This window comes from Aythya fuligula, chromosome 7 (assembly GCF_009819795.1).
Source record: "Aythya fuligula isolate bAytFul2 chromosome 7, bAytFul2.pri, whole genome shotgun sequence".
NCBI classification, from domain to species: domain Eukaryota; kingdom Metazoa; phylum Chordata; class Aves; order Anseriformes; family Anatidae; genus Aythya; species Aythya fuligula.
The window spans coordinates 21,476,557-21,492,848 of NC_045565.1; the positions used below are offsets into that span (position 1 = coordinate 21,476,557).

The following is a 16,292-nucleotide window of genomic DNA, read 5'->3' on the forward strand; positions in this document are numbered from 1 at the left end:
CGCAAGCTATGCAATCAGCTCTTCTGCCAGAAGTTTAGTTCTTAAGTATTTTATTGAACAGTCTTGGAAGATTTTAGTATAATCTAGTCAACGATAATAGTCATAGTGCAAAAACCTAGCTCCTGAGGTCCATGATGATGCTTCTGGTGCCAAAATCCCACAGTATGCCAAGCCATGCTGGTAGGAAGATTTTGGCAGCTAAAGCAGTCTTTTAAAAGCCTTCCAAGGTTTTGAGATTTCAAGCCTCGTGCCACAATGGAATGATCCAGTACATTAGCTAGTACAGGTAGCCAAGACATCACAAAAAAAAAAAAAAAAAAAGAACAACAAACAAACAAGGAAGTCTATGTTGAAGTGTAGATGTCTCATTCATTTGAAAGGGAATTAATATTTTCCCTCTTTCTGCAATGCTGCTAAGGAAAAAAAAACTAGTTTTGCCCACAAAGGCTAAAGAACGAATAAATGAGTAGTAAGATCTCAGAGGAAGACAGCTGACTGGTCTCATGCTAGAAAGTGAGAGAAGCATAGTGCCAGAACATACTCCCAATAATGTATTTATCATAAATATATTTATCTTTGTCTGGGAGCAGCTGTCTGAATGTTGTCTGGAATATCTAGCTTGAAGATCTGCTAATGTTTTAGCTCTATTACCAAGTTTAATTTAAGATGGATTTAAGATGGAAGTCATATGCATATACATCTGTGCTCCATATATCAATTGATTTATTTGAAGTATCCCAAAGACATCTGTCTACTTCATGGTAACAGGAATCAGAGTAAGGTAGGCACAGAAATAAAACACTTATTTACAGCTAATTAAAACACATTGGCAGATGCTAATGCTAATAAAGCATTATTCCACAACCCTTGCTATGGCTTTAAACCGGAGAAGCAGAAAAGGATTTCTTATTTGACAACATAAAAATCCTCATTCAACATACAGCACCATAATCTACAAATTTTGTTTAAAAAAAAGTCTATTAATACTCCACAAGCTACTGCATACACAAATACAAATGGGACAAAAGCAGGACATCTGTCAGGTCAGTCTTTTGATCCAAGTTTGCATCAGTATATTCACTATATACAGAGATCAAGAAAAACTAAGAAGTTATGGCTCAGTGGACCATTAGATGTTAAGCATTCCGAAACAGGATCTGCAGTAAAGATTTTGTATATATACACAAGAGTAAAATCTCTTAGTTCATTGATCTTAAAGGAATCTTAGATCTGGGAAGAAGCTGTTCTGTTATATCCTCTGTTTTGGTCTTCTCCAACGTTGCTGCAGATTTGTTCTCTTTATCCTTTTTGTGACTCCTTTTGTGCTGGGATTTAAAAAAAAGGCCTGATCAATTTTCCACGTTAAGAGTATACAAAGAAATTAAAGACTTCTTGCCCATGTACAGTGCAGTATAATGTTCTAAGGAAAAAAAGCTGGTAAAACCCCTGAAAAAGTTTCCTAATACTGCATTTACTGAAGAGATTTGAGATTTCTTGTAGACATCTGTCAATTCACCAGCAACTTAAAGGACCCATGACAAATAAATACTAAAAATAAACAGTCCTTATATGTCAGGGGTCTACATTGACAAACGGGTAGAAAAAAGCATCAAGAGCAAGGCAGAAAGTAAAAGAAAAATCAAGAATGATGACATATTTGCCAGGCCTCTAAGAAGACACTACACATCTTTTCAGCTTTTTCATTAAAGCAAACACAAAAGCATGCATTTGTGTCTAGCTAATCATGACGTTTTCCCCAAAAGATTACTTGCTGAGGAGTTTTTACCATCTGTCCAGGTTGTTAGAATCTTGCTGTTATTTTAGCACAAGTTTAACAAAGCATATTCTGCAGAATTAAAAGGAATTATGAGACTACACCAAATGCTATCAGCAGATTTTATACTACATGCCTATTGTGGAATGATAATTTTTCTTTGCTTTTAAATACATAGTTGTTTAGAGTACCTGTGAAAAAGTTACCTGAAAAAATGGAATTCCACCATTTGTGTTACAGCTTATGTTTACATCCACTAAGGATTTGTAGCCAGCAATGCTTTCACTGGATTCTTGCATCCCTTCCTCCTCTTCCAGTAAGTCCTAAAACAAGAAGTTTTCAGAAAAGTGCTTTGAATGGCTGAAGAGCCTAGATGAATATATAAAACATGATCAGATCTATAAGACTTGCCACTTCTATTCCTGTAAAACAGAAATGAAAATCTAAACAAATATCGTCTCCCCTTATTTTCCAAGATAATGGTCTTCTCAAAAGCTCGGCATGTGACTACAAGTCAAGTACCCCACACAAAGGTTGCAACAGCTCTGGGGTTCCAAAATGAGATGAAAAAAATTACTGAATACTTGAAATCTTCATTGAAATGTCTAATTTATCATTCATATACTTACTTGATCTGCATTCTCCCTTATTTCCTTTGTCACACTGTTTAACATAGCATCAAGCTTTGCTTGCTTTTCCCTTAATTGCTCCAGTAGAAGTTCCCTGGGTTCTGTTCGCACCAGCGTGACTGGATACAAGTAGTCTCTTCTCTGTGGAGTTGTCCCTTTAATGAAGATGGTATACTAATGAAAGACACTGTTAAACATTTAGAATAATAGCTTTAATAACAGATGCTCAATTTTACAATAACTCAATGCAGAAGTCGCACTTTCTTCAGTCAATCTTTGCACGATTGACTGAAAAAGATATGACTGCCAGCTGTATTATATTCCCATCAATCTTTGCTTATGAACTCTGCAACTCAACACTTGCTTTCTGCAAGTGCATTCTGTCTCGTGCCCTATTTCAAATACCTGTTGGAATATCCACTTTAAGTTCCTCTTGCAGGAAACCATTAACCTGAGTCAGTCCATGCTGTACTTCCTCATTAAGTGCCAGCTTCTGCTCCAGAAGTATCTCCTGATCAACTTTTATCTGATCAAGAAGGCTATTTAGTACCTTCTCATCAGCACTCTTTTGTCCATCAATATGGTCAACGATTTCGGCTACTGCTCTATCACAGTTTTCTTTGTTTTTCTGAAGAAAAAAAGAAACAGAAACACCAAGTTAACAAGAAAGTTAAGGTTATGGCCTCTTTTCTAAGATGTGGTGCATGATTAATAACATGATCTGAAACGAAACAACTGAGACCTCAAATTGAGAAGTTTCAGTGCCAGTTTTATATTCTCATTTTGGGAACTATCTTCAGAAGATAGTCAGTTTCTTAGAAAGTATGATTATTTTAGAAAGATACTCATAAGAATAAAGATGATGCCATTTGGTTCAGAAGAGAATTCTCAGGCGCCTACACATAACCCTGCACAGAGTTAGGATTTTCAAGTGAAAGTGAAAATTCTAGAAGCTTGATGCATTTCCAGAGGACAAGGAAGAAAACATGAATTATTAGTCCTTCCCATTGGAAGGGAACTCCTGAAGTGTTCACATGGCATAACAAATATAAGAGTGTCTTGAGACTGCAAACACATTTAACTCAAAGCTTTTTTTTCCTAAAAGTTAGTAAAATGTTCTAATAAGTAGTGAAACAGGAAAATCCAACAATAGAACAAGGGTGAGAAGTGAAACTTGTGATGAAAATTAAAGATGGTAGGTGAAAAACTTTTGGGGTAAGAGCTAGTATATGCCTAAAAAGGAATGCTTTCTCCCATATTAGCACAGCTGACAGAAAGTAATTTTTATTCTGCAGACATTAGTCTATGATCTCTGTGGAAGTTTCCTAGGGACACTACTTGTAGAAAAGCTTTAGATTTAACGCTGTGTAATATCAAAAAGATGTAAAAAGCCCAAGGTACAAATAGAAGTTAACCACACAAGATTGATCAAGATTTTTTTTTAGTTATTAGCACTTCAAGTTCAAAATCTTACTCAAATTAAGCTTTTAGATTTCACCAAAATGCATCTGTTCAAGTTAATTAACATGAGTCTGCTGTGATCAAAATGCCACCATTTCATACTGATCATAATTGAGAATGTCCTCCTACAAATTCCACCGTTAAAGTTTGTTTCTGAATGATACATTAGACTACGAACAGCTATGCATACCTGTTGTGAGCACAGAAGCTGTTTCTTCTCATCACTGAAGGACAACAGCTGCTGATCAGTAAAGCTGATTATCTGAGCAGTTGCAAGTTCACCCCATTTATCAGTATCCTGAGACACATCTTTGAGACTGCTGAGAAGTTGACGACAATGGTCTGTGGATTCTACCAGCATCATCTTGTTTTCAGCATTTATGATCCTGAGCTCTTCAGAGAAGTTATCCATAGATGCAATAAATTTGCTTTGATTTGAAGTTGCGCTGTTGACTAGGTCTGTGGTTTTCCTACAGCAACAAATTTTTAATAATTCAGAAATATCGAAAGGCAGATTTTAGCCTATTCTACGCATAGAAACAATTGAGACCAGAAAGAGTGAAGCAGTGCAGTTCTATCAAAACAATTATGATATTATTGCTCCATAATATCAGCACTCAGACTACTAGGTTTGTTCAATCCCCTTAAATCTTTGGGAAGATGTTAGTTATTCATTCTAAAATTGAATAAAGCACGCAAAAATAATTATGTTATTATACTTCAAGTTAAGCCTTCTTAGTATAAAGTGTAGCAGTACTGAGGGCCATTCGTCACAACACATTGATCCCCCAAACCACAGTCTCTTATATGCAGTATGCTCGGGAGACAAATCTGAGAAAAAGCTCTGTAGGGCTACCATTACTCTAAAGAAAGGTGAACTATAATTTATATTCTGTGGCTGAACGCAGCTCTAACAAACGTTTTGCCCAGAATTTATGAACATATAAATATGAAGAACATCTAATTTTGTAATCTTCTTCATACATAGTTTCATCTTGCATCGCTGTACATCATAAGTAATGTGCTCCTTACAGGTGAATGTCTTCTTGCACAGCAGTGATGGTGGTCTTCATACTTTGATTTTTTGCCAGTACATCACTTAAGTTCTTCTGAGTCTCCTGAGCAAACAGGTCAAGCTGGCTTTGCAGTGAGGACACTAGTTCTGCTGTGCTCTATTAAAAAAACAGTGCAGAATACCAATGAGATGTACAATTTCTTATTAAAGGCATTTACATACTTCAAGAAAAAACAAATCCTAGAGCTTTATTATAAAATGATAGAGTAGACATACACGGCCTGTGGAGATGTATGTAAAGGTATATAAACCAGATGTGCTCATAGCAACTGTAAACTTTTTTGCTAGCTTCATATGTAAGCTTCTTAAAATAGCTCAAAAAAGCTGAAAATAATTATGATCATCAAGCTACTGTGCTAGCATTGCTTCTGAAGCAAATACAATGTTTTATTACTACAAAGACTTTAAATCAAAGCAACAATTGGCCTTCAGATTTCTTACTCTAACAATACCTTCATATGTGCCAATCTTGTCATTTCCATTTCTTCTTTTAAATTCTCACAATCATTCTGAAGCTGAGCAAGAACACTGGCCATTTCTTCCCGTAACTTTTTCAAAGTGAGAGAAAGATCTTCAAAGAAGGTATCCACTTCTTTTTTATGACATTCCATCTTTGAAAACAGAGTTTTATTCAAAGTTAAATACTTATCATTGGATTAGAAATTAGATACTTTTCCCTGACATAACATGGGAGAATGGGGACACACCACCTACCTTACACAGAAACAAAAGGCATTAACAAACTACATCCACTATAGTGGATATAGAAGACAGCAAGTAACACTTGGAGCTATCTGAAGTTACAGAATGGCACTTAATATGTTCTTTTCCATATTCAGCATCAAAAGACAAAAAAGGAAGACAGACAACATAGTTGATTAAACCATGGCCCTAGCTGCTGTTTAAGTTTCAAAACCAGTAAAGAGCCTCTAGATGAGGGGAGTTGATTTCAAGTGAGTTGCAACTGACAGAAGAGGAAAGCTAACTCCTTCATGAGGCACAAAGTTGTGTTTTTTTTTTGTTTGTTTGTTTTAAATAGGAGAAAAAAATGAAAGAGAGGATGCAGTTCTATAAAAAATACAGTATAAGGTAGACTAGAAATAGAAATTCAAGTCTAGGGCATATACTAAGGGCAGTGCCATCTACACTGTTCACCAGACAATACTACATTCTCTAAGAATCCAAATAACTAGAGAAAAAGTTGGGTATGACAGCAGAAGGAATTTTAAGTGACAGAATTTGTCTCAATCAGCTCTTTCAGACCTCTATGATACAGAAGAGACTACTGTAAGAATATTACCAAGTATTTGTTACAGGTAGCATTAAGAATCTATATTGTATCATTCTTTTGTGGCATTTAGGTAAGCAGCTGTGCTAGGTAGCAAGTGAATAAACCATACGCAAAAGTGGAGAAGTCTGAATTAAAGAGCTAGAAGGTAGAAAAAAGGACTTAAAAAAATAATAGGACAAAGCAGGAATAAAGGAGAAAAAGCCAGAGAGAGTGGAAACACCTATACACTGCAGAGAAGTATTATCTGTAAGTTAAAAGAAATAGCATAGGATAAGAGACAAAAAGTGTGTTACCTTGTCAGCCACAGCAGAATATTTCTTCACATTAGTCTGAAACTGACAACTTAGGCCCAGGACAAATTCTACCATTGGTGTTAAGCTATTTAATACTGTTCCTAATCCAGATGTATGCTCCTCCTAGGAAAAGCAATAAAAAAACAAACAGAAGTAGAATAGAATGAGACTGACCTACATTACTAAGAAGCAATCCATATTCATGCAAATAGCCATGGTCCATGGTTAATGTTTGCTGGATAGTATGGGGATGGCTTGTGATAGCATGGGAATGGAAGTGAAAAGGGATATAATCACAGACAACTGCTGAATCAGACTGGTAGAGCATCAGGGAAAAAGAATGTTTACAGCACCTCTTCTGGTTGAGGACAGTTCCATATACTTCAAATATGAGAAGAGGATGAAAATTTACTCACAATTAATCTCAGGAGCTCAGCTTTACAGTTAAGTGACAGATTCTCATGTTGTAATATTTTTTCAGACATGGAAGAAACTTCAGTAGATACTAATTCTTTAACAGAGGCAAGAGATGCTGATACAACTGATGCTAGAATATTAGCTGCTGAAGAACTGGTAGACAAGATGTCACCTACAAAAGAAATCCAGAAATGTTACAAAACTTAAAGCTTCATTTTAAGAACAGACTATTGCTCATTACAACACAGGAAGGCAGTATTTTTTCTTAGTTCATAAAACAAAGTTGAGGTGTATGGTTGAACGTAACTACTATTTTTAGTTGATCACCCCAGATATATTGTTATAGGTGCATCTGCAATCATTACATTGGTTAAAATAAAGCTTCATCCATTTACTAAAACTATCAGTTTTAAGAAAAACTTTGGTACTACTTACCAATAAAATTTGTATAAGATGTCAACATCTGTTGCTGCTTCAAACTGTTCTCAGTAATTGAATTTTGTATTTTGTTGAACAAATCAGTCATTTGTCCTGCAAATGTATTTTGAACAATAGCATTGTGCTGATCAATAGCCTTCTTACGGTCCAATTTTGCATGGAGACCAGATACATCTTTTGTAGTTTCTTCAACAGTACTAAGCAACTAAGAAATTTTAAAGTTAGTCAACCTTTAAACCAGAAGTCAGGCATAAATTATAAGAAAAAAATGTAGTTTAAGTTAAAGGAGAATCAGTATCCCTAGAAAGATAGGTATTTCCCTTAACACCAAGTTACAAACATTCTTAGTCTGATGTTATATGATTTGTAGTCTTGAAACACAGGAAAAATTTACCTTCTAGAAGTAAACTTACTCTGACTTTGAAATTAAAGCACTAAAATAGGACATCCTCTCAGTCTTTAAATATTTAAAATATCATTCATCATAGTGGAGTGACCAAAAAATTCCTGACCACTTCAACTTATTCTGAAAGACTTGACAGTAAATATATATTTCTAATGATACTGGAAGTAAGTGATTTATTCTGTGATAAATAATTTAGAATTTGAAAGCATGGTGAATTCTTAGTTTTGTAGTTAGTGTAAATTACTGCACCCATTTGTCTCACACTGATGCTCCACAACCCACATGCAAATGTAAGCATCCCAACCTTAAAAGAATCTGAGTAGAAAGAACTTTTCATGTTCACTGAAGTTAGAGGATTAGTTACTTCACACTTGAAAGAGCAGAACTCTGTATCAAGTCTGTTTTGAGAATTCAGACCAGTTCCTAAACACTTCAAAAATACACCCTAAAATATCGAGGTGACAGGGAAACAGCTTTAGTTATTCACTCAGCAAGTGTAAATTATTACACACATCCCTGTAAAGCATCTTGCTATTTTTCCACCCCAGCCATAAATAATTTATTCTACTTTAAGGTCAGGCACAAGCTTCTAGTAAGGTAAACTATATGTACTTTTTCTCCTCACAACAATAGATACCGCAAAGTACTGAAACTCTCATGACAAACTAGACTAAAGGAGAGGTAGTTTTTGTCATTTTTGTCACTCTCACATCATGCTTTAGCAACAATGATTTCCATGAACAGATCCCAAAACTCTTACACATCAGAAGCTACTCTTGCAATTAGGTGCCAGGAAAGCAACAACCTTGCTAGCTGTGCCATGAAGTTTTTGTTCCGTGTCTTCCAAAACTGAAACCACATATTCTTCTTCAGCCAGCTGAACCTTGGTTTCTTGCAGATCTCTTTGTGTTTCTTCAAGTTCTTTCTCCTTGATTTGCAGGTCTGTTTTACACTGTTCAAGTTCATTTTTATTAACTGTGAACAGTTCCATGCTCTACAGTGGAAGACAAACATAAGTAGAGCAACAACGTGTTTTAACAGCAGTCCTTCATGCGTCTCAGATACATGGTACTAGAATGCATGTTGCCATCTACAAAAGGCTCAAAGGTCTTAAACCTGACTAGAGACCTGTAGAGCCTCTGAATTCACTGAAAATATCAGAAACCAACACCATTTTCACTATGATAAGCCTTTGCTTCCCCTCTCAAGCTACAAGACCAGGCACATCACAGTGAAGAAATCCCACTAAAACGTAATCAGATAGAATGGGTAGGGTCAGTAAAGTTGATCAAAAGATAAAGTCTAGTTACACAGATTAGTTATGTGTCCAGCAAATTAATATTTCTATTTCTTTAGAAAAGGAAGCTCCCGTTTTCTGCATATTTTTTATTCATTAATTGGAGCTCATCACCTTCTCTACCCCATCATTCTTTGCTCCTACACTGGTAACTGTCAACTGAGATACCATATTACAAGCAAATTGTAGCTGAAAATCCAGCAAATCAAATTAGGTTTTAAATCTTGAAACAGCTTTAAAAATAAACGTGTTGTGTTTTGCAACATCATATATAGTATTTCAAACTTCTAACTTCTAGGATTAGAAAGCTTCCACTCAGCTAATTATAAAGGACCTTTAAGAACAAAAACTCTTCAAATTGTTGTTTGCTCAATCTTCTTACCTCTGTCCCCAAGGATCCCCTCTCCCCCCCCCTTTTTTTTTTCTGGCAGATATAAGCCACAGTTGAGAAATGGCACTTACTCTTTTCAATTCTTCCTCCATGACACTGATTTTGTCAATATACTCTGCAATTTGTTCTTCCTGAACAGTCAGCTTCCCATTAAGGGCTCTAAAGTAAAGATTAATAATAACAGAGTTGATTCCAAGATTACCTATTATTCTCATGCTACACATTTAGCCATTTCAGGAAGTACTGTTCACTCCTATATTAAGTGAAAATTCTGGTTTTAATACAGAAGGGATTTAAGATAATTTTCTATTATTTGAAACATTCTGTATAAACAAGCCCTCTTACAAAGTGAAGCAAGCTTTATCAAGGTTGCTCTCCTGTATCAGCTTCTATCTTGAAAAAAATGCATGCTGGCTCTGCATATGGTAAGTTCCACAAATAAAAGTGCTCAGTACAAACCTACTTTTTGAGGCTTCTGTCTACGTAATAATTAATTTCTAAAGGAGACATTGACTGGTCAGTTAAGTTCTTCTATCTTAAGCTTTCTACGACTGAAAATAGACCTGAAAATATTTTCTGTATAAGGATCAGTACCAATATTTGAGATTTGTTGTTAGACATTATATAGATATCCTGAAGACATACTCAAAGTTTTCAAGGGAAATATACACTCCATTTTTTTCTCGTGTAGCAGCCAGGTCTCGTTTCAGACGCTCGATCTCCTCAGTATATTCCTGCATGAAGAAATAAGCATATTTAAACCTGAACGTTCATACCTTATTTTCAAAATTTAGCTTAACAGGTACCTCAGAAAGATGGAATTTAATGGAAGTTTTGCATAAACACAGGATAACGTTCTAAAACCTAGTGCTTCTTCATTTGTGTGTCCAAATACGTTCAGTGTAGCACTATTTAAAATCATGCCATTGCATACATGTAGAGCATCAAAGCTTCCAATTTCAATCATACTTAGTTGTATTTCACAGATTATAATTGAAATTGCAGCTTCTTTAATACCAGTTAGCTTCTTCATGTTGCCTTTCATTCAAGCTTACTAACAAGTTCGCTTCAATTCATGCATTTGCTAGAAGGAAGCAGCTAATAGAGCAAGTCCAGAAAAAGAAGTCATCCAGTGTATTTTGGGATCTCCACTCTCTTGTACTCTTGTAAATAGCTAGTCCACACACTGAGTCATAGCTAGTATCAATTGCCTTCTTTCTCCAGTTTTAGTCTTAGCAACAGTTTCAGTAACTGCAAAATGACTAATAAATATCGTACTACTAAAGCAGCTTAATTTGAAAGCATCAGGTCAGTGATTAAAATCACCTCAGAAAAGCACTGTTACTAACTAGTCAGCTTTTCCATGACTTCATAATTCCTACATAGCAGAATTTGTGTCAACACAATCAAATACTAAATTTGTGACATTATACATCTAGCTTACCTTAATAAGGGCTTTTTTGGTCAGCTTCTGGTTAACTTCCGGCTTGTTCATTATGTTCTTTGCTCTGTGAGCATATTCCAGCGTACTCAGTGTTTCCTGTGATAAACAGATACAACATTAGGTCAAGCTGAAGATAATCATTTATTTTTTGTATCCTTGGAAAAATATCTATTAAAGGAACAGATATTCAGACTTAAGTTTACCTCAAGATTTATGGATGCAGGAGAAACAGTGGCAATTATTGATGTTTTTGTTCGTCCTCCAAGAGAGTCTTGAAGGATTCTTGTAAGTTTAGATTCCCTGTATGGAATATGTGGGGCTCTTTCTACTAGAGCAGTAATAACTCTTCCTAGTGTCAGGAGAGACTGGTTGATATTTCCAGCTTCACGAGCTCTTTTGTCAACTGCTCCAGATCGACCAATGTTTTCACTTCCTGCAAGATCAACCTGAAAGATAAGAGAAAGGACATGCTTCTATCTCAAATCGCTATGAAGAATGTTTGCTCCACAGTGTCGCAGAACAAGACATATGAATTAATTTCTGCATATATGTTCAGGACACATAGGGAGTGAAAAAGCAGACAGACAGCTCATATCACTTGAAGATGATGATTTTTGTCCTTATGAAGAAAATATGATTCTCACGATGAAGTTAAATTTAATTCATTACTTCAGGAGTATCATCAAGGAAATTTAGTTCAAATACTCACCAAGTTTAGCTTCCCAATTTTGACAAGTTCTTCTCCATCTACTGTGGTTTCTTTCATATGGATGGTAATCGAAAACACAGAGTGGGAGCGGCTATAGAAGAATTGCATTTCAGACAGACATCTCATTAAAGGCCAATGATCTGTTTGCTACAAGATACTACTTCAGGTTAGCTATCAGTGCTCTTTTTAGGAAATAAATTTGGCCAATTAATTACAACTTACACTTTTTCAATATGCCAAATAATTCTACTATGTATATTTTGTGCACAGGGGGAATTCCAGGACTTCCATTCCAACTAGACAATATCATCACAAGAGATATACTCATAACAAAGCATGCAACCTCTAAATAAGAGGGCAAGCTTCTATAATCATGTGTCTTTCAGAGAGCAACAGCTTGCCAATTTTAAGGTGGGAGGCTTCCATATTTTATAACCTTTCATACATGCACTAGAATACATCATCCCATAGTTCCAAGTTTCAGCTATGGCTTTGGCTTTCTAATCCACATAGAGCAACGTAAACTGTAATACACAACCTCAAGATTCGGTAAGGTCTACTACAACTTGAACAGCTTTTGTTTCTTCAGTAAGATCCTGTTTAATAGAGCATCAACAAAAAAAAAAAAAAAATCTGAAACAGACAAGATTAATACCTAGAATATGCATTCATGTAAGTAGCTGCAGTTGTTCTCTTTGCTGCACCCCTTTCCAGGATTTGATAGACTTCGTTTTTGTTGTGTACAGTTACTTCTTCCAAGCCTTTAATAATTACACCTCTCTGTCAGAAAAGAACGTGTGATTATTATACATCTTCCAGTAGCCCCTGAAGCCGTAATGTCACAGATTTTGGAAGACAGTACTCACCTTGTTTCGAGGGTCATCAAACATCTGCAGTCTTTCTCCAACATCAGGAGTAGGATTCAGAAGATCAAAAAGCTCCTCATTGTAGATTTCCAAAAGAGAGACTTTCACTGAAAATTCCGTGCCATTCTCTGTGAGTTTTTCAAATATTTGATGCAACGTACGGGGTATTATACCTGCTAGCGGATCCTACAGATTGAAAATGCAAAGGAATTCAATGTGTAGATGTACTACAAGAGATAGATGGGTGGGGAGCGTGCACACCAATTTCAGCTAAGGTCAATTGGGTTCGATAAAAATACATTGAATAAAGATAAATTTCCATACAATTATTGCTAAATATGCCTGCAGTAATAATGTAAAGTTTGGATTCTCATATACAGTAATGAGAACATGTATTAATTTGCAAGTGTTTAAAGAAAGTCAGCTTCAGTATTTAGAAGAAATCAACTTTAGGTTTTCTTCAGCAATATTTAACTTTGGACCACCGTACAGCTTTAAGAGAAACCTCAGGAGTGAAAAACATACCTCTTCCCAAGTATACTCCTCATTGGGTGACCGCTCTCCTTCCATTGTGAAGGTCTTACCAGTACCAGTTTGGCCATAGCTGTGAGCATGAAAAATTAAAATGTGAACAAGAAACTAAAATTAAAATGAAATTTCCTAATACTGATTAACACACTTACGCAAACACTGTGCAGTTATAGCCCATAATAACTTCATCCAAAATGGGACACACAACACTCCGGTACACATCAATCTGCTTTGCCTGAGCTCCAAAAACCTGTTGGAGCAAAGACAAAAAGTCCCATTTACCAGTACAGTAATACGTAGTGCACCACACAGCACAGATATCAGACTGTATTAGAGAAATTTACTGGCTTTTATCTAGAAGTCACAAACTTGACAAGTAGTTACCATATCAAATGTGTAAGTCTTTCTTGATGTCTTATCTGTGACTCCGCCAGTGCGAACACTAACTTCTTTTCGTGCTTGATCACAGTCTACAACGGCATAGGAGCTTGCTTTACGTTCTGAGGCATTAAAAGGCCTAAAGAAAAAAAAAAACAGTAAACCGAACTAATTAATGCACTTTAAGAACATCCTTTCTTTCACTTACACAAACAATGCAGACCACAAGTCTCTCATGGATGACATAACTGTCTGAAGCAGCAGCCATACTAACAGAACCTACAACTAGCAGAAGAGTAGACAGCAATACCAGAACCTTTACAATGCTGACACATTCGAGTAGAATCTGAATTGTGAGAATAGTACAAGACAGAAAATAAACACCTGATTTTTGGGATAAAAAGTCTATGTACCTCTTTATTTAGCCTTTGAAGTAAGAATTTTAAATAAGCTTAAGAGAAATACAATAAAAGTTTAGAAACATGACGGTGATCATTTTCTTTTAACTCTAATTTAATTCAAACATGGCATACAATTTTCCTTGAAGGGGCATTAGCAATAATTCTTCCCCCAAAACACAGGAACAACCACAGGCTGAAAGCTGACAGCATGAAGTGCTATTTTGTAATTCATTTAGCAGCGTTACTGCACTGACTACACATTACCCATGAAGGAGTACTCAACCTGAAAACAGAACTTCTACAACTTTTGCAAACTTTAAATTATTTTGACAGGAGAGGCACTTCAGATGCTGTTACACATTATACTACAACTAAAAAAAAAAAAAAAACAAAACGAACAAAAAAAAAAAAACATGCCACAAGGATATGACAGCTCAGTTTCCTGACTCTTGTGGCTAACGTTTCTTCCTCACCATAGCACAGAGGAAGAAGAGTTAACTCTGAACAGACCACTACAGGCTTCAGTGCAAGACTGAGAGCAGCAGCGAAGGCAGTCAGGTCATTGTGACAGCCGATGAGCACAGAGACCTTTTTCACAGGGACAAGCTCTAGTGCTTTGGTTTTGCAACTTTCAAAATAGTAGGAGGCCGAACGATAAATATAGTCTGCTCTACAAAGATATAACAGAGAACCAGTCAAATGCAGGAGCCTTGTTGTATGGACCACAACCATGAGATTAGAGGCAATTCAGTAAAACCTGAGCATATGTGCGGTTTGGTACCAAGTGGCACCAGACAAGCAGCAGCTTGGTATGCCATGATGACATCTGATCACAGGTTCATCTAATTGGATAATCCATTCAAAATATATCCTAATACATGCGTTTTAAACATCCAAATTCACATTTTATCAAAACACAGTGAACGTGTTGCTTGAAGAGGTTTTTGATAAGCTCAGTGAGACACACCAGGCTTTGGAAACAAACCATGTGTCACTAAGATGACACTATCTACCTGTACAGTAAGTAGAACTTGACAGGCGCAGTAGAAAAGGGAACCATGGGAGAGTTTACTACCTCAAACAGCAAACCAATACTGAAAAAGAAATGCACTACAAAATGCAAGAGAAAGGGTGAGCTACAGAGTTTTTAGGGGATAGAGACTAAAACTTGATATAGACCTTAGACTGAAGGTCAGTCACAGCAAAAGCAAAACATCACAATGCCATTCACATAGAGCACTGTATCTAACTGAAGTATGCACTGACACTTTGTGAGGCTCTTCTAGAACAGTTCAGGACTAATTAGAGAAGAAAAAAAATGATTGCTAGCAGTGTTTGAAACACAACTTGTTCACAAACATTACTTGTCTTTTGCAATATCCTTGATTTACATCAACACTTTCACCAATCCCATAGCACTTGTTTCAGCAGCTCATTGCAAGAGTAGCAGAGAACAACCCTGCCAGTTCTTAGGTTCATGGCGCAGCGGTAAAAGTAGAACTTCCAAGCAGGCAGAGGTACCGACTGCAAGAGGCTTTAGTAACAATAGGCAAACTTGCATTTGCGGTTCTGGTTCAAAATAAACTTCTGAAAGTATTTCTGAACGCAGGTCTTAACCGTTAGTAGTAGGATATGTTTCACAAGCAATGCTTTAATAACATTTGAGACCCAGTATGAACGAACAGATGTTTAAGTCACCTTAAAGTTATAAAAACCCAGTTTTTAGCGCACCAGATCTGCCACACCATACTGAAAACTTGTTTTTATCTCCCCAGCCAAGGCAGCTGGCGATCCCCACGCCGGAGGCTGCCTCCCTCAGCCTGGGGTCTGAACTCGGGGCGCCTCCCTAGGCGGGCAGGGGCCGAAGGCTCTCCAGGCGCGCTCCCAGCCAGAAGAAAACACCTCAGGGGTTGGGGGCTCGAACACCCCCAGCCCCGTTATAGCGCTGCCCCAGCCCCTCACCTCCCCGCGCCGAACCGACGCAGCCTACCTGCAGCGCACCACCACCTGGATGTTCTTGCCCTTCTCCTCCTTCTTGCCGCCGCCCTGTAAGCTGAGGGAGGCCATGGCGGGACCGGGACCGGGACCGGGACCGGGACCGGGACCGGGACCGGGACCGGGACCGGGACCGGGACCGGGACCGGGACCGGGACCGGGACCGGGACCGGGACCGGGACCGGGACCGGGACCGGGCGCGAGCGCGGCGCGGCCAAGGAGCGGAGCGCGGCGCAGCTGCCTCGTGCTCGTGCTCGTGCCTGTGCCTCCGCCAACCGCCCGCCGCCCGCCCCGCAGCCGCTGGCCAGCGCGCGCCCCGCCGCCCAGTTTGAAAGATGCGTCACCCCCCCCGGCCCGGCCAATCGGCGGGGAGTGCGCGGAGCACCATGGGACGCGGTTTCAAACTGCGGGAGAGCCCGCGGTGATGATGCAAGAGGCTGGCGGAAGCGGCGCTTTTCACCGCCCAGGAGCGCGGGGCGTGCTGGGGGCTGTAGTG

General features: G+C 37.8%; 1 protein-coding gene across 1 annotated transcript; it reads right to left on the reverse strand.

Annotated features, from left to right (window-relative positions):
- Positions 1-361: 361 nt before the first annotated feature.
- Positions 362-15,874, reverse strand: KIF11 (kinesin family member 11). Its single transcript, XM_032191668.1, has 22 exons — positions 15,792-15,874; positions 13,407-13,539; positions 13,175-13,272; positions 13,017-13,095; positions 12,492-12,677; positions 12,281-12,405; positions 11,626-11,716; positions 11,120-11,362; positions 10,917-11,012; positions 10,118-10,206; positions 9,544-9,631; positions 8,590-8,778; positions 7,376-7,583; positions 6,940-7,112; positions 6,524-6,646; positions 5,392-5,550; positions 4,897-5,036; positions 4,055-4,334; positions 2,809-3,031; positions 2,404-2,558; positions 1,981-2,097; positions 362-1,325 (listed from the first exon to the last, which is right to left on the reverse strand). Exons 1-22 carry the CDS (start codon positions 15,866-15,868, stop codon positions 1,200-1,202), a joined length of 3,198 nt encoding a protein of 1,065 aa, XP_032047559.1. The 5' UTR covers positions 15,869-15,874; the 3' UTR covers positions 362-1,199.
- Between the last annotated feature and the right edge of the window lie 418 nt (positions 15,875-16,292).

What these genes read in the sequence shown, in the direction of transcription:
- KIF11 (XM_032191668.1), bottom strand. Translation starts at nt 15,868, where the DNA reads ATGGCCTCCCTCAGCTTACAGGGCGGCGGCAAGAAGGAGGAGAAGGGC. An exon ending in CAGGTGGTGGTGCGCTGCAG is followed by an intron (nt 13,540 to 15,791) that starts GTAGGCTGCGTC and finishes TTTTTTCTTTAG; the next exon opens with GCCTTTTAATGCCTCAGAAC. An exon ending in TATAACTGCACAGTGTTTGC is followed by an intron (nt 13,096 to 13,174) that starts GTAAGTGTGTTA and finishes TCATGCTCACAG; the next exon opens with CTATGGCCAAACTGGTACTG.